The following is a 27,651-nucleotide window of genomic DNA, read 5'->3' on the forward strand; positions in this document are numbered from 1 at the left end:
GCCACCTTCTACAGACGGTCCGCTTCGCTGCCAGCTCTGACTCACGACCCTAACAGGATCCAAATAATAGCACAGCTGCACTTTAGCCTCGTCTCCTGCGGCCAGAAACTACTGGATGATAACCGTGCTGTATGTCTGCTTTCTGCGACTACGCTGCGCAATGTCGGGACGCTCTATAAAAATACACAAAAAGCAAAGCATAGGAAAATCCATTAAACTCGCATCTCATCGCAGGTCAAATTCAAAGCAATGTAATGCAGGCACAAAGCACAGTGAAGCTGTGAGTTGGAATATTCATGTTAATTCAATAAACCCCTAAAACTTTACTCTTTGAATGTGATGAAAGGCAGCTACTCCAAAGCCTCCACAAAATATGACAGACGCCATAAGCATCCCGAGTAAGAAAGAAAGAAAAACTGTTGAAATGTTGGGGGTTCTGATGGTAACCTTCCTGATTTTACCCATCATTTGTAAAATACACTGAACTTTCAAATGAATAGCTGCATGTGGATATGTGCAAAAGCCTGTTCTCTTGACCTGGGAATGAATTTATCATAATAAATCTGCAGTAAATTCACCAATGACATGAAAATGAGCAAAAATACAACAAGATGACCCTACAGCAGAAACATGTTTTAAGCCATTTTGCATGAATCATGAGGGTTGTAATTCGATAAATACAGAGTACCATTTTAATGACTACAGATTAAGTCTTGCATATGACTGAGCAAACTCAGATAATTAGATGCAAACCACAGGCCAACATATATAGTAAACGATAACTGATTGTGATGGAGCAGACATTTTCCCCCAAACTACCATCAAAGCATGGACGCCACTAAACCTCTAAAGGTGTGCTGTGGTATCTGCCGCCAAGACGTTCGCAGTAGATCCTTTCCGTTGCGAGGTGAACCCTCCATGGATGAACCCTGGTGCCATGTGTTCTCCAGTTAAGCAATGCACATGGGCCCATGATTCATCAGACCAGGCCACCTTTTCCATTGCTTTTCAGCATGGGCACCCTGACTGGTCTGCGGCTATGCAGCCCCATATGCAACAAAGCGCGATGCACTGTGTTCTGGCACCTATCAGAACCAGCATTAACTTTTTCAGCAATTTGAGCTACAGTAGCTTGTCTGTTGGATTTGACCACATGGGCCAGGTATTCGCCCCCCACGTGCATCAATGAGCCTTGGCCACCCATGACCCTGTTGCTGCTTCTCCTTCCTTGGACTACTTTTGATGGGTACTGACCACCGCTGACCAGAAGAAAAATTTACCTTTATGAGTTAAAATACCAGAAATAAATTATGAGAAAAGTTTGATTTGATGGGGTAAAACTGGCCGGGTTCAAAGATGTCCCCGAAATGGACATGGGCACAGACTGACCAGATGTCAAAATAAAAAAAAAATAAAAAATCTTCACCTTCCAAATGCGGCTTTTTAGCCATCAAACAACCCGTATGCATATCATTGTACTCAAGAGATGCTGCTGAATACGCATTGGAGGGGTGTTTGGAAGTGATATATACCAGGAGCTGTAATTTATACCTAAAGTATGTGTGGCAAAAATCAAATCGCAAAAAAAACTACCACAAACTGACAACAGCTGGTAGTAGAATTAGTCGAAATATTAGGATTTGAAATATCCTGGGGTATCTAGTTTTCAAACCTATATGGTTTGATTCAAGTAAATTGAATTGGCGGGCTTTAAAGATGTCCCAAATAAGACATGGGGGCAGGATGACAAGAAAAAAAAGGTTTTTAAAAAGCAGTATGCTACTTGTGCTTATGGTCTTATTACTTGCAACAAATACATTCTGTGTTTTGTAAACTCATGACAAATATTAGAATCTACTTACATTATCTTTGTAGAAGAGTAAACACTTTTCCAAACAAAAGTCTGAAAACGTGCTTGTTTCCCCAGATGAGTAGTGCAGAAGACATAAGATTACATGCATTACTTAGTTCATATGATGATGTTAAATGCATCACCTTAAGGTTATGTTAAAGTGAGACCTCACCTGGATCAACTAGAGTCTTCTGATATATTTCCTTTAGTTTCTTACTCTTTACACTCCTTCCTTGAGTGAGGTTCCGATACATTTCATAACCAATAATCAAGACTCCTCCTTCATCATGCCACCGCTGCATTAAGAGGCCTCGCTCCTGAGGACGCTTTACTGTGGCAAGCTCGATAACCTAAAAGAAGACACTGATAACTTAAATACAGGCACCAAACAGATGCGCATTTACAACAGGCATAAATTGCATACAATCTGTTGCTTAAAGGAATGGCTACTAATTCACAGACTATCAATGAGGGAGATGAGATTTGTTTAATTCATAAAACATTTACCTGTGTCTATAAAAAAGTAGATTTGGACAAAGCACTTTTCTACTGTGTCTTATATAGCCCTAACCCACCTGTAGAATAGGTTGTATAAAATGTATTTAAAAAACGAATATGCCATAACTACTGAACTGTTGAATAGTTCATATAGCTCAAGTTCTTTAAAGCAATATCAGACGCCTGACAGGTCTATGATCGCGCAGGCTCACTTGTACGCTTTGTGATTTTAACTCAAGTCTATTTTTGTTATTTCTTTCAGACTGTAAGACTTCAAAACATGGACATTTTAATACATTTCCCAGACGAACACTCATGAAAGACTATCCAATTTAAATAAAATTAAGACAATACATAGGTTCCTGCAAATACAGAACCAGTACCAAGCATATGTCACAACTGCAAATGAAGGTCTGTGATATATAGTTATAGAGCTGTGTATGGCAACACTTTGGAGAGCCATGTTAACTAAAAGAAATAGATACAAAGAGCCAAACCTCAAGCTTCTCATCATCCTCCATGCCCTCTTGCCATTTTTCAAACTCATTGACCCAATTCAAGACTGTGTTCAAAGGACAAACGACAAGAGCTGTGCTGAATTCCAACTTATCGCACAAAAGAGTTGTATGAAGAAAGGTGACCACCTAAAAAGAATCCCAAATAAAATATCACGTTAGAGAAATCTCCAACTTAAAAACAAATACTAACAAAAAACATTTCAGATGTATTTTCGGTTTACCCCGTGACACGGGGTCATTAATTCTGTGGTAGTATAATCCAACCGATAACTCTCCTTCCACGATAGCAAATGTGTATGTAAAACGTGCATTGCTCAATTAAAATAATTTTAACAATTATCGGTAGGTGTAAAACACTTGGTATATAGCTTCACTTTAAAGCAAGCTGGTGGTATTTACACCTATGGGTAATTGTTAATAATAAAGTATGTTTAACTTCACTGGGGGGGGGCAGATATCTACTGGTGCAAGCCTGTTGCATTTCATACACTAAGTGAATTTAAACATGCATGGTGAAGGGAAAAGACAAACCAACACAAAGATGAGGGACAGAACGCCTAAGGTTTCTACAGCCGTTTGGAGTTTATTTTGTGAAAACAGACCTGAGAACAAAGCAAACATTGTTAGACTACAACATGTCCAAGATTACAACATGCAGGCCTAAAGAACATTGAACACTTGGAGTGCATGTAGATGGCTCAGATGTAGCATGTTAACAAGAACAAACGAGGAAAAAGGAATGGCACTATAATGAACTAAATCACTTGCAGGCACTGACTTCTAACTACAAGATAGACAATCTGTTCTAATATGGTCAGCTTAGCTCTAAAAAAAAACCCCAAATGGATGCTCAAGTCTCAGACACATCTATTGCAAAGTGTGTCCCCTCGTTAAGGGCACAGCATTTTTAACAAATACTTTTTGTACACAAGTGAGCGCTTTTAAATAACGTTCTTGAATATAAGCAGATCCCTGAATTAGTTCAAAAGCGATGGAAAAAAATGAACTGGAAAATAGACAAAGGTATCAAGTAACTAAAGTAATGAGTAAAATATGTAGGTTGGTTAAATAATAAAAAAACCCTGAAACCCAGAGTCCTTGGGGTTAAGATAGATTATTAGTAATTTTTGCATTAGTTGGTGGATGATATCCAAATCTTACCTGAAGGGTCTTCCCAAGACCCATACAATGAGCCAGAATACAGCCAGAACCTTGTTCTTTTTTGGTTTTCTTTACAGACTCACAGCAGCAATCCCACATAAACTGAACACCTGAGGGGAAAAGAACAGACGGATGACCTAAGCTGGTATCTGATAATACTGCGTATAACGTTACACGTGCTGGACATTGAGGCAGCAACTGACACACAGGGACCCAAACAAGTGTTTTATGTGGCATGACTAGAGCCGAGTGACAAGCTTGTGTCCAGGTTCAGTAATGGAAGAAAAGTGTAGAGGGGGGGTTGTTTTATCGTTATACCCTCTACACCCCATAAAACAACAAATGTATCAAAGAACCCAAAATGAATGGCTTCACATTTCTTACCGTCCACCTGGTGAGGTTTAAGTTTTGTAACCATGTTCCTATGAACCTGCACCAAAGGTTCCTTCGTCTCTTCATCTTCGTCCAGCACTAGTTTTGTGGTAATTGGACATTTCACCGGTGAAGCATCTTCAACGACAATGACCTAAACGAAATCAATATAAATATATATTTACACTCAAACTATAGTAACCATTTAGATGTTTTATTGTGTTTTCTGAAAATGTAGAAGTAGAGATCTGTAGAAACAAATTGAGGGGATTTCTAAAAGTTACTGCATCAAAAGAAAAAGCAGACCAGATTAATAAAAAGGTCAAAGGCAAGCCTGTTTATTACATACCGTAAACAGTGTGCATATTACAGTTTTTATTTCATAAATTAGGTTGGTTAGCAGGGAATTGAAATAAGGATGCATGGTATGTATAAGTGTAATGGTCCAATGAACAGGAACATTTCACCGTTACTAGTTTTTAAACTCTGTACCAGAAATATTCTATGGTGGACCAAAACCCAAATGACATGAGTGAACAGTGAAAACGTCTAACGTCGTTTGGCAAAAAACAAACACAACATATCAGCCCAAACATCACAGCAACAGTCAAGCACAGTGGCGGTGATTTGGGCTTGTTTTGCAGCAACTGGACCTGGGAACCTTGCAGTCATTGAGTTGACCATGAATTCCTCTGTATACAGAGTAGTCTAGAGTCATTCTGAGACCATCTGTCCGACAGCCAAAGCCTGGCCGAAATTGGATCACGCAACAGGACAATGACCCCAAATTTACAACAGAATGGCTGAAAGAAAAAGGATCGAGGTGTTGCAATGGCCCAAAGTCCAGACCTCCACCCGATTGAAATGCTGTGGAAGGACCTTAAGATAGCTGTGCATAAACAAATGACTGCAAACCTGAAAGATGTACTTATAGGTTTTTATTTTTTTCCAAACAAAGCGCCTCCATTTTGGCTTTTTGTTGAGAAAAAAAAAATCATGACACTGTGGAATATATATTGTTCATCTGAGGTACTCTTTATAACACAACTGCAGGCCTGACTTTTTTTTTTTGCAGCAGGGACATCGCTGGCTTTTTGCTGACTGATCGTTTGTAATATCTCCCAGTACAGAGACTTGCTTGGTGATTAGTGCAGGGTGATCACAGGAAAAAAAAGAGTGAGAAAGTGGGTAACGTTTCTTACATTTAAAAAAACAAATCACTAAAATAATTTAAAAAAAAAAGTGATGCCACATACTAGTACTCTATGCAAATGGGGTGAAAACCCCATTTGTTCTGAAAACAAAGGGTACTTTGTTTTCACAAGGGAAAAAAGGGAATCTTAATGGAATCCACACAGTAAAAATAGCAAAATAGCGCTGGGACTTAAAGTACCAAAAATCCTTGGTACTGAAGGGGTAAAATCAAAAGAAATCTATTTAACGAAAATATTTAAATCAAAATTAATGAAACACTATTTTAGTAAAACAACTCAAATGGGCGATGTATACAGCGAACAGCTACCAGGCCTGTCAGCCCATGCACAATAGCAATTTGCGCTTCCTATACCTCTCTAAGCTTCAGCCGTTCCCGTTCTCTTTCTGCAATTCTTTTCCTCCTCTCTTCTTCCTCTTTCAGGGCATTCTGAGTTTCTGTCCGAAGCTTGTCATCTTTGAGAATCCTCCTGATCTTTTTCCTCCCTTTGCCCGGTGATTTGGAGTCAGAGTCGTCATCTTGGTCTCCATCTTCTGAATTACTCTTAAATGCAAAAACATCAGCCGGTCAATAATTCTATTAGAAAGGAAATTAAATTAAGTAACATTCCTCAATCCCTATTCAACTCCCTGTGGACATACTATAATGTTAAAAAAAATATATAAAATAAGGTACTGTGCACCGGAATGATGAGGCTCTGTAAAGGAAGCAATGAATTAGGAGTATTACTGTAATCATGGGATGTTGCTGAACATAAGAAATCGTAAAAACAGGCTTTTTTTGGAAATTTAGCTCTCTGTTTTAGAATCTCTTTTTTTCTCAACAGTAGCATCTGAGCCATTAATGAAAGTCTGTGGTCAATGATGACTAATAGAACAAGATAAATGTAAACTTACTAAACATTTTTGTGGATAATTTTCTATCATTCTATCTGTAAAATATTAATCTCTACCGCTTACAACCAAATAGAGGGATTTACAAAAGGCTAATCAAGTGATGCGTTTGTGAAATTTTAAAAATAATCTAAATATGTGCATTTTATGCCATTTTCACAGAAAAATGTTAATATGGAAATAACAGCCTGCTGGGCTCTCAATTAATGTAAATGCGCATGTGTTCCTGTAAGTTTACGCAAATGTTCAAGGTCATGCATACATTTAATTGCATGGATGTGTCATTTTACGGACATAAAGGTCACTTGCACAACAGACGGCTTATCTCCAGGCCTACAATAACTATAAATAGGAACATTTAGGACAAGCAAGGTCCCCATATTAATAAAGACTGCCATCAAGAACGTGTATCATACAATTCTTTGCAGAAAGCAGCCTTTTTTTTTTCTAACGATTTTAGTTCTGTAATAAGCCTTTCATTTTTACTTGACTGGCCCCCACTCTCCTCCCCTGCAGCAGTAGCAGCCACAATTCTCCTGGGATTTGAGATTTGGGATCTGTGAGGTCAGGCAAGGATGTTGGACAAGACTTGCAATCAATGTTTCAATTCATTCCGGTGGTGCTCAATGGAGTTACGGTTGAGGCTCTGTACAGGCCACTAAAGTTCTTCCTAGCCACGCTTGCCAAACCATGTCTTTATGGACTTTGCTTTTGGCAGTCATGTTGGAAGAGGAACAAGGGCTTCTCCAGAGTGGTATCAAAGTTGGTAGCAAACAATTACCTAAAAAGCCTGCACGCTGTAGCATTAACATTACCCTTCACTGGAAATAAAGGTCAAAAATGCACATTTTAGGTAGGGTTCTCTAGGGATCTGCCAAACCCAGACTTGTACATCAGACTTCCAGGTTCAGCACTCCCTGAACACATCTCCACTGCTTTAAATCTCAGTGGCCGTGTGCTTTACACCACGCCGGCCAACACTTGGTATTGCACATTGTTTACACGCTGAGTGTGTGCGGCCTACTGCTTTGCGGCTGAGCTGCTACTCCTGGACAGCTTCATTTCACAACAGCAGCACTTACGAGAGGACTGAGGTAGAACCAGCAGACACTTCATGCTATGACCCGAGGCAGAAGTGGCATCCCATGACAGGGTCATGTTTAAAGTCACTAAGCAAATGTTTTTCTATGGAGATGGCTTGCTCTTATATGCCTGTTAAACTATGGGTGAGGCTGAAAGACCTAAACTCAGTAATTAGGAGGGGTGTTTACATCCTTTTAGCCATATAGTGTATTAGAACGTGTAATGGTACCTTGCTGTCACTAGAGTCCTCCTGGACTTTAATCCGCCTTCTTTTCTTTTTCTGCTTTTGCTTGTAACTACGCTGGTTCTCTTCTGCTTCTTTCTTTGCAGCCCTTAAGATGTACAAACAAAAATTAAGTTTTTTCATATATTTGTCAGCACAAATATCAGAGTTTGAAAGAATAAGACAAACAAATACCTTGTCCGGGGGCGCTGATCGTCAGAGTCACTGTCGCTGACTTCCTCACTAACTCCAGACTCCTTACTTCCATCAGAGTCAGAATCATTACTGCTAACTAGAAAATGAAGAAAAAGAGAAATCGATCAGTAAGTGTCTATAATCTCTCGTGCTTTGCCAACAAGTTCAGGCCAAAGAGTTGCTGGATTCTGCTGAATTTGGCTGTTCCAAAAGACTACGGAAAATCCTAGATCACACTGCAAGATCATTGCAGATGCTGTGTATCTATAGAACATGAAGTGAGCCGGAACTTAAGAAAAAATGAAAATAAAAATTAAACTTAGGACAGAAGCTATGGCCCTGCTGCAAAATCTGAAATTTCTTCCCATTGATTGGCTAATTAAGTAATTCCAATGACTTTACAGTGCGCAGTGCCGACTGGAGGTATGTAGCTGGTGGGTAGAGAAAGGGGCAAGTATTCACTGATCATGCAGCAGGTACATTTTGTTACCTTCATTTCTGTGCACCACAGCTAACTCGCACTAAAAGCCAAACCGTTTGGTGCCTACCCCTATGTGGGGGACCCGCTCTTTCAACTTGTGCCTTATGTTAGCGTTGGGCTATTACTTTTTTGTATCTATGTTCCGTAATAGTATCCCTCGGCCTTTCAAAAACTATAAGCTAGACTGAAAAAGTAGTGGAAGATATACAATGAACCTACTACTATATCACACTGATCTTCCATTTGAAAAGTTAAAGCAGATGAAATCATTAAGCACCCACCTTTCCTTCTGCTCCTGCGTTTTCCATCCTTTGAGATTTTGGATTTTTCTTTTCTCTCTCCCTTTTGCTCCCCGGAGTCTCCATCACTCAAGGTTAGCTTGTGTCTCAACAAACGGTGTCTGTATCTCGGTTTCTTGGCAGAATCAGAGTCACTATCAGAGTCGGAGCTTCCCACATCCTCATCCTTATCTGCTGGGAAGGATTCACAATTGTGTGTTAAGCTTTATTACTAGGCTGCCACATAGGAGAAGGGCATTCAAATGTTTCAAACCTCTTAAAAAAAATCAGATTGCAATTGAATAGAAATATCATCAACATTCTAAATACACTACAGAAGCCACAATTCACTATGGCCTTGTTTAGTACACAAGTTCTAAGAAATCCTATGACCAGGATAAATCATAAAGGCTAAAGTGGTTAAAGGCTCTGTTTCACATACAAAATATTAAGTGCTTGAACAAGTACACTCCAGCCCCCCTATGAAATGTAATGCATACGATGGAGGAAAGAAATGAGTTACAAAAAGAAGGATCGGGGTACCTCCGCCCTCTCGTTTGTTAGAGATGGGATTGGTCAGAGAGCCCACCTAACACCGCCAGTGCCGGCTCATACAAAATTTGGGGGCATCTAATCAACCCACTATACACATGCAAATTAGTTATTCCTCCTATTTTCAAATGGGGAAACAGGGTGAGCAGAAGTTGCATTTCCAGCAGGTTTTTTTTAACCAAAGTTATATAACGCATATTAAAGCTGATAGCCCCCCTTACAAATGAGGCAAAATCCGCAATGATTAAGAATGGGTATTATTTTTTTTGGGGGGGGGGGGGGTTCGGACAGTCAATAGCAGCAGGCGTAAGGTTTTTAATAATGTGAAACATTCTAACACATTTGCATTTGCAACATGACCAAGATTGCGCACGACTGCTCATGCTGGAGAGCTAACATCGAGTTTAAGGAATCCAAGGGCATGTTTTCTTCTTTTAAATATTTTTATACATCAATTCAAAATCCCATTAAGCGCATACACACGCGAGAAGCCAGTTTTAGTGGCGGCTGTGGGCAAATGCAGAACTCATTTGTTTTCAAACCAGAAACGGCAGAAGCATGATTAAACCATCTTAGGAACCCATCATTTATAGGGGACTATTCACTAAACTGGCAGCTGAGCATTTAAAATGCGACTAGAATAACTCCTACAGCTTAACACTATGACTAAGTACAAGTGAATTCTTACCATCATCTGCAGCTTTTTCAGACCCCCTCTTTTTTGTTTTTTTGCTCGGCACCGACTCTTCTTCAGAAGTCACGTCATCATCATCATCTGAGGAAAGGTTAGCTTTGATTTCTTCCAGAAGCATTTTCTTGGCAATCCTAATGAAACACAAGAAGTTTTCATGATTTAGTTACATTTTTAATTTAGCGATAGGTTACCTGTTATAAAGAAAGAAAACATATTAAAAGGAACCCCACCATTTTTTTTTGGTAATTTGTGTTATAGATCAGTATCAGAATTAAAAAAAAGTTTACACATATATTTTTTTGGTTCTCATTTTTGCATACTGTTCTCAGCTACATATCAGCTATCTGTATATGTTCCAGTTCTGTTATCTTGCCTCGATAGTTCAGACTGAGAATTGGCCCAGCGAGGTGTTTGGCCGTGGAAACTCACCCACAACACCACGTGGATGACAGTAACGGCAGCTACCGGGTGTGAGGATAAAGGGAGTTTATTGGCACAAAATGAGAAAGCCAGTTTTTTATTTTTATCAATGCTTACCATTAATGTATACAGCGTTGTATATTACAATCATGGGATTTGCCCTTTAAATGTCGCCCCCACCACCCCAGCTTTGCCTAAGTTTCAAGGTTACATATGACTGAAATGCACAATAAAAATAATACGTGCACAATTCATTTCATTCACTGTAGAGCTGCGAGTAAACACGTTGCACAAACCGCCGCTATTTTAAGAAATAGATTTAAGAGATTTAAACGTTGGAGGCAGCCGGTAAAAATGACATCTGAGGTTGATGGGCTGTAACCATAGAAACGGAAAAGGCTCAAGTTTAATGTAAATATTTAGCAGTAATTAAAGGGCATATATGCTCATTTTCATTTGCTTAACACAGGGCTTGACAAACTTGTTGTGAATCTAGGCGCCAGCTAAAAGTTAGGAGCCAGGATTTTTTTTACACTAATAGTTGGTTAGGAGTGATCGGATCATCATCAGCCCACTTACTAAACTCACAGCATTTGACTTGGAAGTACCCTGTTTTTATATATATATATATATATATATATATATATATATATATATATATATATATATATATATATATATATATATATATATATATATATATATATATATTTATTTATTTTTTAACGCTTTCAATGCTGATGTTCCATTGGAGCACAGCATTGACTGATATTTAGTCCCCACAAGCTTGTGGGGACAAATGTTAACCCCTGCAATGCCACGAATGTGTTATACACAATCGTGGAATTGAAGGGGTTAACGCTGCACTGTCGCTCTCAGGGAGCGATCAGGCAGCAGGGGGGTGTTGGGGCTGGTGTCCACACTCATGTGGAGACCGAAGAACCCTCTCCCCCTGTCCCTGAAGCTGCCTCTGGCAGCTGGGACGCAATTGCTGGTCTATAGACCAGCCACTGCAGGGGGGAGTCTCTGATGACTGCTGTAGGCTTCCATGCCTACAGGAGTCATCGAAAGGCTTGTGGGGGCTTGCTTTTGCTGTTGCTGGTCTGCCTGGGCTTCCAGGCAGACCACCAGCAGCAGAACCCCTTACAAATGGGAATTAACCCCTAAATGCTAAATGGGTTAACGCTGTCCTGTCGCTCTCATGGAGCGATCAGGCAGCAGGGGGATGTTGTGTCAGGTCCCCACACTTGGCAATCAACACTGAACCCCCTTTCCTGAAGCTGCCTGTGGCAGCTGAAAACGCTATTGCAGGTTTTCCCGCAATCGCGGTTTCAGCCTACAGGATCACTCCGTGGGAGTGATCTCAGGCTCGGGGGCAGGCTCTGAGTGGCTGCGCTGTCTGGGCAGACAGCAGCAGCAGCGGGGGCATTTTTTTGTGGATGTAAGAGGCTGACAAACTCCTAGGCGCCAGGACAAAATTCTGAGTCGCCATGGCGACCTGGGATTTGTCGAGCCCTGGCTTAACATACTTAAGTGCAGCTAATGTATTACGTGGAACACCTTTTAATGTTTAAATACAGTAAAACATTGATTAGGAGCGCACGCATATTTTGCTTCATGGATCAAGAATCGTTTCCACGTCATTCTGAAGTCTCACCCGGGAATTAGTCTTATCACAAACTCCAGAAATATGTTTACGATACAGAATAGATCTCCTTTAACTCCGGAGCGCGTGGAATGAGTTGGGATTACACGTGGCTTGTTCCACGCGTGCCTGCGCTTAACGTAGGCCTGAAGGATGCCCTAAAGAACAGCTCTCTCAATATGAAGACTTGAGATCCTAGTTTTAGCCGCCGCAGAAGACGGCTTGAGAGAAGAAGATGGCCTTTAAATGTTTACTTGGCGGCGGAGATCGTCACCAACACAGCTTTCGGCTCGACTAAACTTGGTATTTTTGTCTAATTGATAAGTAGATACAGGCGAGAACCTGCATTATCTAATCCGTTTCATCCCTTGAAGGCTGCTGCTTTTCTTTACTCGCCCCTGAAAGAGACTGCCTGAACCAACAAAACCCAAAAGAGGGACTCAATGGGGAGGAACAATCATTACAGAAATTACACCATTTTATTTTATGTATGCAGCTATAACACATTATTTGGGAAAGAAATAGCCACTTTAAATTTCTGTTTGGGGAATATACTTGGGTTTTAGAGTTTCTAGGATTTTTTTAAGTCTGAATTTGTATTCTTAAATACCAGGATTCCTGAAACTAAGTATTCAACTTTCTAGTTTTAACACACGATGTCAAAGACCTCCCCACTTGAATACGGTGCCCCCTTTTATTAAGAAATCACAAAAACCTTAACAAAAAAAAACAAACCACTTCACTAACCATGGACTATGCGAAGAGGAGAAAGTCCATCACTACGGCGGCACACTATATTATATTTATAATATATTAGCGTATAGCTTTATGTCATCGGCACAGCGATATACACCGTGACCAGATCGTACCAGCCTCACTGCGAGGAGCCAACAACTATCGCGAGGGTGGGAACAAAGGGTGAAGTAAATTATTCCTAAATCCGGTAAGTCTAGATGTGGGCTTGTCTGATCAGGGCTCTCCTTACCTTTAATTTCTGTAAATCAAACTCGTTATGGAGGGTTTACCCCCATTATACCACATTGCTGGATAATACGACATATATTCCTATATAATATCAGTCAGGTCTTGTTGTTTTTTTTTAAAGAATCTAGTACTATAGTGACAGTCTGTCAGTAAAATGCTGGAGGCTAGGTGACCCGGCATTTGCTCAGTCCTCTATGAGAAGAAGGTTTCATTATTATAAATTATATTATATAGAGCCAACACTGGATACAGTCCAGGGGATGGGGTATGAAAACAAAGTTGTGGTATATACCAAGAATGTTTTTAATTTAACAAAAGCAATAAATGGGTATTAAAAAAAAATGACCAATAACAGTTACTAAACCCAAAACCTTTTAAACGTTACCAGACTTTTCAAAATACTATGTCCGATATACAGCGGTGCATCATAGCTCATCAGCGCATGCACAGGAGAAACACAGAAGCTTACAACTGGGGGACATGTCTGGTTTAGTGTGATTTTCTACGATTTAAAAAAACCAAATAAATACCATACACAACGGGAAACTCAATTTCAGAAAGGTTATTCGGGCCGCTACAGTTAGATATTTCACTTTATGAAGTGTTCTGTTACTTAAATATGTCAGAAGTTATTCTAAAAAATTTTGTTGTTTTTATGGTAAAATTTCAGATACACTGGGTGTAACTATGAAAATCAAGCATTTTTTCCTTATTTTGTGCTCGTGTTGTATTTAAAAGGCAGTGATCACAGTATGTAGTTTTAGATCCACTACTGAAACATACTTGATACTCACGCTTGATAATTACTCAAGGTGAGTTTAAGAAAAAGTAGTTTTTCATATTAAAACGATTTGAATCAATTAAGAAAACAAGGTTATCTTGATCATTGCGTTTTCATTTACAGCAGAATTTGTGGAAACCCCAAAGATGAATGACCTATGATGTGCTGAATATGAACTTGGCGAAAATGCAAAACAAATGCGTGGACAAGACACGTTTAAAAACATTTATTGCATTCGTTAAAGCAAAATGCATTTGTACACCATATTCCTGCCAACAAAATACTGTCGTTTAAACATAACCAGTCGAAAGGCAGTAATGCAGAACGTAAAATATACGGAACAATCGAACAAAGTACACAGCACTGGGTAATTTACCCTGCTACGTCCAAACTACAAACAGGCAGCGGTTCGGAGTTAAATACCACGTTCCGGGCACGGAAGTCTAAATATGCATAACGGTAGCTGAACGGTACATCGGAGGGCTTTCTGAAATGGCTTATTGAGAGTTTAACTAGACGAAATATGAAGATTTTATCTTTAAAAGCATAAGAAGCAGCAAAGTTTTGTCCGAGAACCTTGATGCCTAAAAGCTAACCTAAGTTAGAAATTAAATGATCTTCACATACAGTCATGGTATAGATCACATGTAAGACTCTGCTGTACCTCACGGCGTTAAGCATTTTAATCTTTTTAAATACCCCACCAGACTAACCTTCCATGGCAGTAGACAGGGAAAAACCAACAGTGCTGTGTTTTCATAAAGAATCATTAAAAGGAAAAAACAGGGAAATGACAGAGCCAGCATTTCCTTTGTGTGAGTAACGGATAGAAACAGGTATTACATTTGCTTACATGACAAACAAAAGTCTTAGTAAGTGATAAAAAAATATTAAATATTCATCTCTGCGTTAAGAAATAAACTTCTTTATACGTCATTTATGAAGATTTCTTCAGGAGTTAGCAGCAGACCCAGATGAAACATGATACAGGGGCGTCCAACCTGCGGCCCTCCAGCTGCTGCAGGACCACATCTCCCACAATGCTCTTTCAGCTAAGGGGCTGGCTGAGGAGTATGAGAGATGTAGTCCTGCAGCAGCTGGAGGGCCGCAGGTTGGACACCCCTGTGCTAGAACTTTAACCCTGTGACTGTCAGACACATAAGCAACGAATTGCTTTTAACACCCATCCGACACACACAAAGGGGTAAATGTATTCATCAAAAAGTTCACAAATCGGAATAAATATATTTTTTAATTTTTAAAGATGCAAAAAAAATAAAGCAGCAAACTACGTATTTATTTTGCGTAGATGACAGAATTGACCTCAATTTCATGACTTCTCATTGTATTTATAATACAAAAAAAAACAAACTTCCATTAAACGGAGCTAAAACCTTTTAATAGGTACTGTATAGCAACTCACAGAAAAATCATGAATCCTAAACTTTTGTAACCTCTATTTGTTCAAAACGGACAGCATTTGCGTTGAGCCTCGACTGATTCGCTTCGAACCAACTCTCAAATAAATCCAATAGACAAGGATTCTAAGTCACTTTTTTTACCTCTAACAATCTGGGAGAAAAAGAGCAATACTCGTGTGATTTTGTTTCATATTCAGTGTTCCCCAACGTAAAGCCACAAAAACTGACTTCATTGAATAGGTCAATTAACGCAACTTTTGTTGCCATGGATGGCTATAACCCCCTACTGCCCTCAAAAAAATAGAGTTGAAAGTTAAAAACTGGATCTGTCTTCACCCCGTTCCATTATCTTATTTATTAGGACAAGAAACACATGGAAGCATAGCAGTCCGACAGTATTACCTAAAAATGGGAATGGCTCGTATTGAATGATCGTGCTAAGACTGTTATTTATAAGGACTTTTGCTACAACAAAAAACAATACAGTTGCTGATGTGTATTCTTATAAGTTGCTCATGAACCATACTGTGAAATGTATTTCAGGATCCAAAATTGAAATACCTACTCGCCACTTCAAAAGCAGCCTCACAGCAGTTTTAGTATATTGACATACGTGTTTTTAATCTCAAAAACCATTAAACCGCTGCTGTGTTCTGTATAAAATGCTTTATCCGTTTAAAGACAAGATGTCCAGAGAAATCGAGTGTTGAAATCAGACATCACGACCGCTTTGGCATTCTGAAAATTGTAATGCTCCTACGTAGAGAAACATCAAATGTGTTTGTACTTTATTTATACAAGGGTCGTCTCACTTTTAGATAATATGGCCTTTTAAAATAAATATTATATATATATATATATATATATATATATATATATATATATATATATATATATATATATATATATATATATGTCTTAACCACCTGAGCTGGAAAAGTCTCACTTAATGGAAGTCTATTTTAAGGAAGGGGGTATTCCGTGTCCAATGAGAAAATGTTGCAACAAACCGCAGAAGCTTAAAAAATATTTACGTCATCAAAGTACTTCTTGGCAAGATAAAGTAGTTTACCAGACAGGGTAAAGGCAACGGGGGACATCAGAGCGCAACAGCGTGTGCTTAACACGGCCGAAGTATCAAACAGCTGCAAACACAGCAGACAATTCTGTCCAGTGCAGACCAAAAGAAATGATATATTCAAAGCTTAGAATTATAAAAAGCCTGTTATGCTCCATGTGAATCTTTCATTGAATTAAAGAGTTGCCGTTAAGATGTTTAGAGGCAAAAAAAAAAAAGATAATGGAAATTAAAAGTGAAGAGACCCAACACCACAAGGTGTTTAAACATGACATTTAATTCTTTAAAGTCAACAATGGTTCAGGCTTCCTGAACAGAACATGAAGGAACAGACTTATAACGCTGTGTATTTATAACACACCCTATGCAAGGTGTGTAAACACTTTATATAGTTTTATTTCATTGGTTTTCTGTTTTTTGGCCTCAGATTGGCAGCCACTCGTTCAAACTTGCGAGCAGCCTGGAATCGAGTCTTTACAAGGCAGGAAGTCCGGGTTTGTACAACCTGCTTGCTCTTCCGTTGCTTGGCTTTGGGCCCACGCTTAGGGTGTGTTATAATCTTTTTTAAGTCCGTATGGTTGGAATCATACCTATTCTCGGGATCATCGTCATCATCCTCCTCCTCATCCTCCGCCACACCAGCTTTTGTACCTGCTTCATCGCCTGCAATTTGAAAGAAAGATGGTTACAAAGCATGTTGACCTTTTATTACCTTCGATTACTAGCAGAAATGTAAATATAAAGTATGTAACTCCCAAAAAGAGGTACTTCAATAGAGACCAATCATAGCTGTGCTATATTTTATCCATACGCCATTACACCAACACTAAATTTGTTATGTATTTCAGGTTTCCCTATGTTTTTTTTCCCCACTTGTTTTATCTAACAAGGCTTCTCATTTTCTGTTGCATTCACTGAATTAATGATGGTTTCACATAAAAATGTCATATGCAGTTAGCTTAACAATGTTTATATTAAGTTCCAGCACAACATTATGGAAAGCAATAAGCCCTTAACGACCTTTGCCGGTTCAGGACCGTCACGGAAAAACGGTCACTTAATGACCTTTGACGGTCCTGAACCGTCAAAAAATTAAATAAGCTTAGAAAGTGATCAACGATCACTTTCTTCGCTTAAACGGTGTTACTGTAAGGCCTCGATGTCGAGGCATTCAGTAACGCCGAGATCGGCATCGGGGGCCATGTCTGGCCCCTCCCCGGGGCGTCAACAGCCGCCATACAATGTACGCCTGTTTTAAAAAAGTGTTAAGGAGGCGATCAACGATCACCTCCTAAACTTAAATGGTGTCGCTGGAATGCCTCGATCAGGAGGCACCCAGCGACACCAAACACTTACCTCAGGATGGACTGTGACCGCTCCAGCAAGATGGCGGCCACCCTGTAAAAAAAACAATCAAGTTTTAAAAGTTCGCTAGATGGTCTCCAGACCCTCTAGAGAACTCTGGCTCCACCTGCAGGTTGAATACAGGTACTGCATTCAACCATGCAAGTCAATGGAGCCCAGCTTTCTAATCACAATGTGATTAGTAAAATATTCAAAAAAAAAAAAAAAAGGGCTAACATTTAAAAATAATCATGCAGTGATGTCACTAAAGGAACCATCCAGTACCAGCAAAATGTGTAAAATATATATAAAAAAAAAATAAAGTTTATTATTTTGAGCAAGTGCTAAAATTTCTCAAAAATCTCAACAAAGAGTTAAAATAAAAGCACTTCAAATACCCAAGGGGTGTCTTATATAAAAAAAAATGGCTGATGGGGTAAATTGGAGTGGCCGAGCTCAAAGATAGGGCATAGGTACAGACTGACCAAAATGGAGGAAAAAAAGCGCACTTCCCAAATGTGGCATTTTAAATCTCAAACACGACAAACCCATGCATGTGAGGTATCACTGCACTCAGGAGATGTTCCTGAACACACATTGGGGTGTTGTTTGACAGTGACATATACCAGCACCTGTATATCTATAACTAAAGTACAATTTGTGTGAAAAAAAAAATTACTATTACAAAGTTTGACAAAGTGTAGTTGTATAATTGGTGCATGGAAAGGGTTAAAACAGCAACATTTGGAATACCCTGGGGTGTCTAGTTTTCAGAAATATATGGTTTGACGGGGTTAAATTGAGTTAACCGGATTCAAAGATGTTCCAAAGAGGAGATGGAGGCAGACTGACCAGATGCTAAAAGTCTGTGTTGCCTCAAAAGTAGCCTTTTACCAGCCAAACAATCTAACAAACCCATGCATGTGGGGTATCGCTGTACTCAGGAGATGTTCCTGAACACACATTAGGGTGTTTGACAGTGACATATACCAGAACCTGTATATCTATAACTAAAGTACAATTTGTGTGGAAAAAAAATTAAAAATAATTACTATTACAAAGTTTGACAAAGTGTGGTTGTATAACTGTTGCATGGAAAGGGTTAAAATAACAGCATTTGAAATACCCTGGGGTGTCTAGTTTTCAAAAATATATGGTTTGAATGGGTTATATTGAGTTAACCGGCTTCAAAGATGTTCCAAAGAGGAGATGGAGGCAGACTGACCAGATTTGTTAAAAAAGGTTTGGAAATCATAAAACGCTGCTTGTACTTATTGCCCTATAACAAAAAAAAACAAAAAACATAAAAACATTGGGTATTTCTAAACTCAGGACAAGTAGTAGAATCTATTTAGCTAGTTTTTTTACTTGCTTTTTAAGGCGAGTAAAAGATTTTTCAAATAAAAGTCATAAAATGTGTTTCTTTCAATTTTTCACCATGTTTTTTTTTATTTATTTTTTTATAGTAAATAAGATGATAATGGTATCTAAAGAAAGCCCATCTTGTCCTAAAAAACAATATATAACTTATGTGGGTACACTAAATGGGTGAAGAGAAAATTACAGCTGAACACAAGCACCACAAAAGTATTAACAGCCTCGGTCCAACAGGGTACAAAAAGAAAAAATGAGCCCGGTCCTTAAGGGGTTAATAGGCTGGTGCAGTAAATCCAAGGTTCATTCCAAATATACCGTTCAATTTCACCAGAATCCCTTTCCACACACAACCCTGAAAACACCACGGCCTGCACGACATTTGAAAGGGAATGCTGTGCGAACCATTTGAGGCCAATTTGGTGAAAATGACCTGCAATACATCCCTTATCATGTAAACATATTCCACCAACGTGCAAAAATAAACATACCTGAGGACTGACAAAATCCAGCTGTAGATAATATTTCATTTTCCACCAGGGGTACAATCTTTTGCTCATCAGCGCTACCATCTTCTGAAATTTGACTTGGGTTATCCTGGTCGTCTTCAGATAAATCAGACGAGGAAGAGACTGTTTTCTTCTTTGAAGATTCACCTTTTTCACGAGTGGATCGCCTGACCTTTGGAGACTTTTTACTGTTCTTGTCTTCGGAGGACTCTGCGCTCTCTTCTGCCTTCTTAGTTTTCTTGCTTATCCCTTTTTTAGCCGACGAGATTTTACTTAGGCTTTTTATTTCCTTTTCCAGCTCCGAGTCATAGTTTGAGGAGTCAGAATGATTCCCACGTAATTTTTTTGTTGCCGCCGTTGAATTTCTAGTGGTCTTTTTTCTGGTGTCAGAACCAGAACTTGAGCTCTTCCTTTTTCTTTTACCAGAATTCTCCAGGGACTCTTCCTTAGGTTCGGCTTTATTACAAACCTTTTCCTCGTTACCGCTTTCAGGTTCAGAAGAGCTATTACTCATCAAAGCCGCCTTTTTGAGGACCTCTGGCATTTCGTCAGAATCGGAGGCACTTTTTACTTCAAGTTTTGCAGTTTGTTTGGTTCCAGAACTTTTTGATTTGGGACCGTCATCTGAAGAGCTACCTTTTCCTTTATACTTCTGCTTACGCTTTGACGGTTTTTCTTTGTCTGTGTCATTGCTCTCCTCTTCTGTATTAGACGCAATACGATTTTCATCAGCAGGGCGTCTCCTAGGTGTTGTTTTAACACGAGGAGAGCGCCGGAGTTTGGAATCTTCTGGCTCGCTATGAGAAGAGTGCTCATCACCTTCCTTACAAGAAACATTGCCATGGTTGTCATTTTCAGAATCACTTCCCTTCTTTGAAGATTTCTTTGAGTTACTACCATCTGCCCTCGAAGGGGAACTGGAGAGCGAGACTGGTGTTAGCTTCACAACCAATTCCTTCTTGACCGACATCTTTGTCTCTTTACCATCCTTCCTGCTTTTTGGTATTACTGGCCCAATACCAGTTTCAGAATCTTTTAAAATATTTTGTGATTCCAATGCAGAATCCAAACTATCAAAAATATCTTCTGGAACTGCAGAAGGGACCGACACAATGTCAAGGTCAAGAGCTTCAGGGGCATTGGGTTGAAATTTATCAGAAGCCTTAGACTTTTTCTGAGGCGTACGTGACTTAGATTTAACACCCTGGCTCACACCACTGGAATTTTCTTTAGTCTCTTTCTCCGATTCAGGACTAGAGGACCCTACATTTTTAACTTTATCCATCTTGTCAGTCTTACTTCCATTTGTGCTTTCCCTTGGCTTTGAGCCGACAGTTTGTTTATCTGTCTTTTTCTGTGATTTAGATTTTTTATTTTCAAAGTCACTTTTGCCATCCGCATCTCTGTCTACATGTTGAGTCTCGCTTTCTTCTCCGTCATCTCTGTGCTCATTCTCTGCTTGTGTATCGGCGTCATCCGATTCCATACTAATATCCAATTCCTCTTTTGTTTCATTGTTGTCCACACATTGAATTCCATCCATAGGTACAGTCTGCTCTCCATTCTGTTCCAGACTTTCTTCTGCGCTGTTAGCCAATTCTGTACCACCATTCTCCTCAAATTCTCTGTGACCTATACTTTTGCCTTTTTCACGTGCAGTGGGTGACAGTTTGTTTTCTTTATGTTTTTCGTCACTTAATCTTCTCTCTTTTGGTTGCTTATTCTCGTTGGTACTGCATTTGCTTTTCTTTGAGTCTTGCTCAGTGACTAAATGAATCTCCTCAGCCAAAGTTTCCTCCAAAGCTAAATGAGCCTTCTTCAGGTCACTCAAAACAGACTTGAATGCTTTCAGCTGTCTTAACTTGACTTTCCTGCTAATGTCAGAATTTTCAACGTCCTGCTTCAAAAAATTTACAAAGCTTGCATTCAGGTTTGTGGTTGTCTCAATTAGCTTTTTTGCTTTTTTCAGCATCTCTTTTGGCACCTTCAGCGCTTTGTAAGAATAGGTTACAGCCCCGGAAAACGCAGTAAGCACCTTTTTGTCCCGTCCGTTGCAGCTTGAGTTTCGTTTGTCTGAATCAGTCTGATTGCTTTTGTCGGGATCCACTTTCATTTTCTTCTTATGTTGCTGTAACAATTGCTCTAGGTTTTCAAACACACTGTTGCATGCCGTAACCAAATCCAGTAAAGGTTCTGATTGACAAATGTAACACTCCCACTTGCTGTTCTCATCCATTATATTAGATAGTTCCTTTCTCCCAAGATTGCGAAGAATGCATTTCTTGCAGAAAGCATTGTGGCAGTAGTCGCAGCAAATCAAGTTTCCACCTTCAGCACACCATCTGGATAAACGAGAAAAAAAAACAAAACACATTAACAATATTAATTAGAGAACTATAATACCACCACCATAAACAACCAATCTGATCACAACTGAAAATATCAACAGACAGGCATTTTTATGCAGACATGATATAAAAACTGTGGCACGAAAACGTGAACACTTTGGAATTATATGTATATATATTAAATGTATCTTAAAATATGATCTTATAATAATGAACAGTCTGCAACAACAATTATATTGTTCTAATCCATATTGAATACATCATTCAAACATTCACAGTGTGGGTTGGAAAAAGTATGTGAGCCTCTAGGCTAATGACCTCAACAAAAACTATCTGGAGTCAGGAGTTACCAAACTTGGAGCTCAATCAATGAAACAGGATTGGAGGTGTGAGGAGCAAAAAGGGCATCACACACATGAAAGACATCATCCCAATGCTGAAGTATGGTTGAGGGAGCATCGTGATTTAGAGCTGCTTACCATCATTGAGGGGACAATGAATTCGGGTTTATCAAGGATAGTACAGGATAATGTCAGGGTGGATGTCTGCCGGCTGAAGCTCAGTAGAAGTGTAATGCAGCAGGAAAATGACCCTAATCATCAAAGTAAATCTACTAGAGAATGGCTTCAAAAAGAAAATCCTCCTTTTTGGAGTGTCCCTGTCAGATCCCTGATGTTAACCCATTAGAGATGCTGAGGAATTACCTCGAGAGGCATCCACACCAAACATCCTAGGAATACAGCTGAGCTTAAAGAACTGTAGTGGGAAAAGTGTTTCTTAAAATTTCTTAAAACTAAGAGCATAATTGCAGTAAACCTTTAAAGTATATAGGAAATACTGTTTTTAAGCTTCCACCCTCCCCCATACAGTATGCTGGTGCATACGTATTCCATAAAATAATGGTCGGATCCGACCGAAGATGGGCATCCTTGACTGTGCCTGTCAACAAAACGGCCCCCACTCTTTGTTTAACCCGTTATGAAATCCAAGGGTTCTTACTTTTTCCCCACCAGCACTGTGAATGTTCATTAAGTATATTTAATAAAGACATGAACAGTTGTCAATGTGTTTTATTAGCTTAAGCACATTGTGTTTGTCTATACATGTGATGTAGATCAGATCACATATATTTTACACAGGCCTGACAAACGCTCACATTAAAGTAGGATTTGTCATTTTTATTACATGTATACCACTGAAAGAATGTATCTTAACTACTTGTGCCTGTTTTCAGTCTCTTGATTATCAAGTTTGTTGGTGACAGGGAAATAAATGCCTTCTCATCATTGTCGGTTACAACACAGACTATCACACGGCCTAAACGCTGATAAGCACTCACCTGCACTGTTCATCCATCCCATCAGCATCCTTGTTAATGTCATCACTCATATAATATTTATAGCAAGTCTGCAGGGAAAGTAAAACAGTCATTAAATTGGGTTTAAATAAAGTCTTAATTGGGTTTTTCATGAATCGGTGAAGAAAATGTTTCCTTTAGTGGTCCATCACATCCTACTAAATTGGCAGATAACTGGTCTCCCCAACAGACCTATTAATACTATGGGACTGTGTCATGTTGGCAGAGCCTACATAGGCCATTTCCACCCCACGCCTCACACCCTTAAAAGGTGGAGTGCCAGGATATCATACCACGGTGCTCAGCTGTAAGGAGGCGGCACGGAGGGGGCAGTTGGTGGTGGCTCTGAAAGTAAATACCCCACTGATGGATATTCAGAAAGCATTTGCAAGATCTTCTCATCAGTCTTCACTCGGATGAAGACTTCTCCTAAAGGTAAATGTCTTTTCCCTCCAAAAATTATAGAACAGATTTTGAAGTATCATGCACTTTTCATTAGTGCGGCTGCGTGGGACTGTATACTGTCCGTTTATCGTACGCAAGCCCCGGTCTAGCATCAGAAAGCAAAGCGTTTTCCCATCTACTTAAATCTTTAAGACTATAGGATATTCTCATCTATAACCAATTCTGTGTTAGAGGAAGCTAAGAGCACAGCTCTCATAAGTCAAAGGCTTGCAGACTTCCCCAAGCAAAGCTCATGCAGAGATGACACCGCTGCAAAACACACACACATACAATTGGTATACTTAGGGCTGATTAACGGCAGTATTTGTTTATACATTTTGTATCGTACCTTACAAATGAGTACTTTCAGGGCAGGATGTCTATAAATGGAATCCTTCTGGAAATGATTTACTTGTTGCCCACACGCTGTGCAGCTGACTATCCCATGCAGTCCTTCCTCTAGAAAAACAGAGGGACAACACCACATGCCATTAACTCAACACATCATTTAAAGAGGTAATCAGATTCCCAACTTCTCCCAGACCCCGCAATACTATGCCTTTAACCCCTTAAGGACCAGGCTGTGTTTTACCTATTGTACCATTGGGACCGAGGCTGTTTTAATACTTTTGCGGTGTTCGTGTTTAGATGTAATTTTCTCTTCACTCATTTAGTGAACCCACACAAATTATATGTTGTTTTTTTCAGGACAAGAAGGGCTTTCTTCAGATACCATTGTTTTAATCATATTATCTAATTTCCCATAAAAAAAATAATAAAATATGATGAAAAATGTAAAAAAAAAACACATTTTCTGACTTTTACCCCAAAAATCTTTTACTCATCCAAAAAAGCTAATGAAAAAACCTACTAAATATATTCTACTATTTGTCCTGAGTTTAGAAATACCCAATGTTTTTATGTTTTTTTGCTTTTTTCTGCACGTTATGGAGCATTAAGTACAGGTAGCGTTTTGCTATTTCAAAACCATTTTTTCCAAATCTGGTAATTCTTCCCCCCATGTGCCATTTCGGGTATCTTTGAAGCCGGCCAATGCAATTTACCCCATCAAATCATATATTTTTGAAAACTAGACACCCCAAGGTATTTCAAATGCTAGTATTTTAACCCTTTCCATGCATAAGATTCTACCACCAGCCTTTGCCACACTTTGTGTTAGTATTTTTTTGGTATTTTTTTTTTACACAAATTGTACTTTGGGTATACATTTATAGCTCCAGGTATACGTCACTATCAAACAACACCCTAATATGTGTTCAATAACATCTCTCGAGTACAGTGATACCACCCATGCATGGGTTTGACTGCTGTTTGGGGTTAAAAGGCCACATTTGGGAAGTGCGCTTTTTTTCCCCTATTTTGGTCAGTCTGTGCCTATGCCCTATCTTTGAGCCCGGCCACTCCAATTTACCTCATAAAACCATATATTTTTGAAAACTAGACACCCCAAGGTACTTAAAATGGTAGTATTTAACCCTTTCCATGCATCAGATTCTACCACCAGCCTTTGCCACACTTTGTGGTAGTATTTCTTTTTATTTTTTTTTTCACACAAATTGTACTTTGGGTATAAATTTATAGCTCCAGGTATACGTCACTATCAAACAACACCCTAATATGTGTTCAGGAACATCTCCCGAGTTCATTCATACCCCACATGTATGGGTTTGTCTGGTGTTTGAGGTTAAAATGCCACATTTTGGAAGTGCGCTTTTTTTTTCCCCCCATTTCGGTCAGTCTGTGCCTATGCCCTATCTTTGAGCCCGGCCACTCCAATTTACCCCATCAAACCATTCATTTTTTTAAATTAGACACCCCTTGGGTATTTGAAATGCTTTTATTTAAATTTTTCCACGTCAGGATTTTTGGGAAGATACAGCGCTACTTTTAGCACTTGCTCATAATAATAAACTTTATTTTTTTATTTTATTTATTTTACTCTTTTTGGACTTTTTTTTTACATTTTGCTGGAACTGGATAGTTCCTCTAAAGCATAATAATTTTTAAATGTTACCATGTTTTTTTTAAGCTTTTTCTTTTTTTCTTTAATTTTTTTTCTTTTTTTTTAAAATATTTTACTAATCACATAGTGATTAGAAAGCTGGCCTCCATTGACTTGTATGGTTGAATGCAGTACCTGTATTCAACCAGCAAGTGGAGCCAGAGTTCTCTAGAAGGTCAGGAGACTGTCTAGCGAACTTTTTCAACTTTATTATTTTTTTCCCGGACCGCCGCCATCTTGCGGATGGTGAAGACTGCGTGCAGCTGCGGCTGTGACCGCTCTCCGGAGCGGTCACAGTCCATCAAGAGGTAAGTGTTTGGTGTCGCTGGATACCTCCTGATCGAGGCATTCCAGCGACACCATTGAAGTTTAGGAGGTGATCGTTGATCGCCTCCTAAACGCTTTTAAAACGGGCGTCCGCCGCCATACAATGTATGGCGGCTGTTGACGCCCCGGGGAGGGGCCAGACATGGCCCATCATGCCGATCTCGGTGTTGCTGAATGCCTCGACATCGAGGCATTACAGCAACACCGTTTAAGCTTAGAAAGTGATCATTGATCACTTTCTAAGCTTGTTTAAGTCTGATGACGTGTCAGGCACGTCATAGGTCGTTAAGTGACCGTTTTGCATGACGTGCCTGACCCGGCAATGGACGTTAAGGGGTTAAGTGTCAAAAAGAAATTGTAAATATTGCTGTTAAAAAGGCATCGCTTTTACGTTAGACTTACCTGTACGTTTCTTAGGTATGGCTACATCTGATTTAACTTTAGTTCTGTTGCGAAATTCTGGTCCTTTGAAGTCATCTTTATCTTCATTCAGAACAGGCTCTGGTTGTACCACCACAGTACCTAGTCAAGAAAATCACACTCTGATCTGCAGTGTTTCCCAGGTAAGATATTTTTACACCCCCCCCCCCCCCCTTAATCACATTAAGAATAAATGAGCACAAAAATCCTGCATAATGGCTACCAAAGAACTGTAGTGCAAAGACGCCTATTTGGATAAATATAAATCAGTGGGTGAAAACATGTGGACAGAAAATAAATTGAGAATTACCTATGGGCAAACTTTCCATATCAACCTCATGGTCTGAATTCTTTGTGGGTGTTTCTACACGCGGAATCTCTTCTGGTACCTGCTCTTCATCTGATTCTACATATTTTGTCACAAAGATGGGTTTTCTGTTGGGGAAGGGCGTACATAAAAGTCAATATTACTTTTTATATCGAGAGCCCAAAAACGAATGCAGTTTTACCTAGTGCGCGGATGATTATATACTTAGAACAACACATACAAGCAAAGTCACTCTGCTTTGAAGCTTACAGTGTACAGCAGGCTTTTGTATCAAAAAGGTCTAAATCAATAATGTCAAGTCTCAGCATAACCAATTTTTCACACCAATGGGGGGGGGGGGGAGTCTAAAGAATGGCATAGCTGCACCAAACTAAGAATAATTGTTAGTAAAATATTGCCACTTAACCTTTGTCAGGCTAGTGTCACTAGTATGTATTCATCAGCAATGCTACCAAGTAACAATCCCATCACAAGATTTAGGGATTTGACAATTCTTTGTGGGAGAAGTCTCTCTGGAATTGTGCTCGCACATTGGTGTAGCAGCAGATGACATTAAATAATATCAGGTTACTTTTTAGCACACTTAAAACACAAAATAAAGGAAATTGAATTAAAAAAACAGAGGACACTGGAATTAAATATGTAACACTATGTACATCAAGCACAGGTACACTTTCATGTACACAATTTATTAACAGCCACCCTTGGGCTGATTTATTTTTTTTTAAATTGATTTACCTTTTGGAGCGGGATGATCCCAAGCACTTGGACTTTTCAAAAGAACTACTCCCCTGTGGGGAAAAAGTGAAAAGATTACTTTTAAAAAGGATCATCA

At 39.3% G+C, this 27,651-nt stretch overlaps 1 protein-coding gene across 1 annotated transcript in view; it reads right to left on the reverse strand.

The window, feature by feature from the left end:
- Positions 1–27,651, reverse strand: part of LOC149298097 (chromatin remodeler ATRX-like) — a 62,190-nt gene that overhangs the window by 25,651 nt on the left and 8,888 nt on the right. Inside the window, exons 4-21 of the mRNA XM_089487785.1 lie at positions 27,555–27,607; positions 26,799–26,923; positions 26,471–26,590; positions 24,068–24,177; positions 23,257–23,324; positions 21,208–21,911; positions 19,552–20,796; positions 16,933–17,005; positions 10,008–10,144; positions 9,119–9,124; positions 8,771–8,962; positions 8,009–8,105; positions 7,820–7,922; positions 5,969–6,157; positions 4,414–4,555; positions 4,030–4,139; positions 2,848–2,994; positions 2,025–2,202 (exon numbers count right to left, since the gene is read on the reverse strand). Coding sequence (XP_089343911.1) covers positions 2,025–2,202; positions 2,848–2,994; positions 4,030–4,139; positions 4,414–4,555; positions 5,969–6,157; positions 7,820–7,922; positions 8,009–8,105; positions 8,771–8,962; positions 9,119–9,124; positions 10,008–10,144; positions 16,933–17,005; positions 19,552–20,796; positions 21,208–21,911; positions 23,257–23,324; positions 24,068–24,177; positions 26,471–26,590; positions 26,799–26,923; positions 27,555–27,607 — 3,799 coding nt within the window. The remainder of the gene's footprint in view (positions 1–2,024; positions 2,203–2,847; positions 2,995–4,029; positions 4,140–4,413; positions 4,556–5,968; positions 6,158–7,819; positions 7,923–8,008; positions 8,106–8,770; positions 8,963–9,118; positions 9,125–10,007; positions 10,145–16,932; positions 17,006–19,551; positions 20,797–21,207; positions 21,912–23,256; positions 23,325–24,067; positions 24,178–26,470; positions 26,591–26,798; positions 26,924–27,554; positions 27,608–27,651) is intronic.

Source organism: Sceloporus occidentalis, unplaced genomic scaffold (genome assembly GCF_023333645.1).
Source record: "Sceloporus occidentalis isolate IW3139 unplaced genomic scaffold, rSceOcc1.0.p SCAF_34, whole genome shotgun sequence".
Taxonomy (NCBI): domain Eukaryota; kingdom Metazoa; phylum Chordata; class Lepidosauria; order Squamata; family Phrynosomatidae; genus Sceloporus; species Sceloporus occidentalis.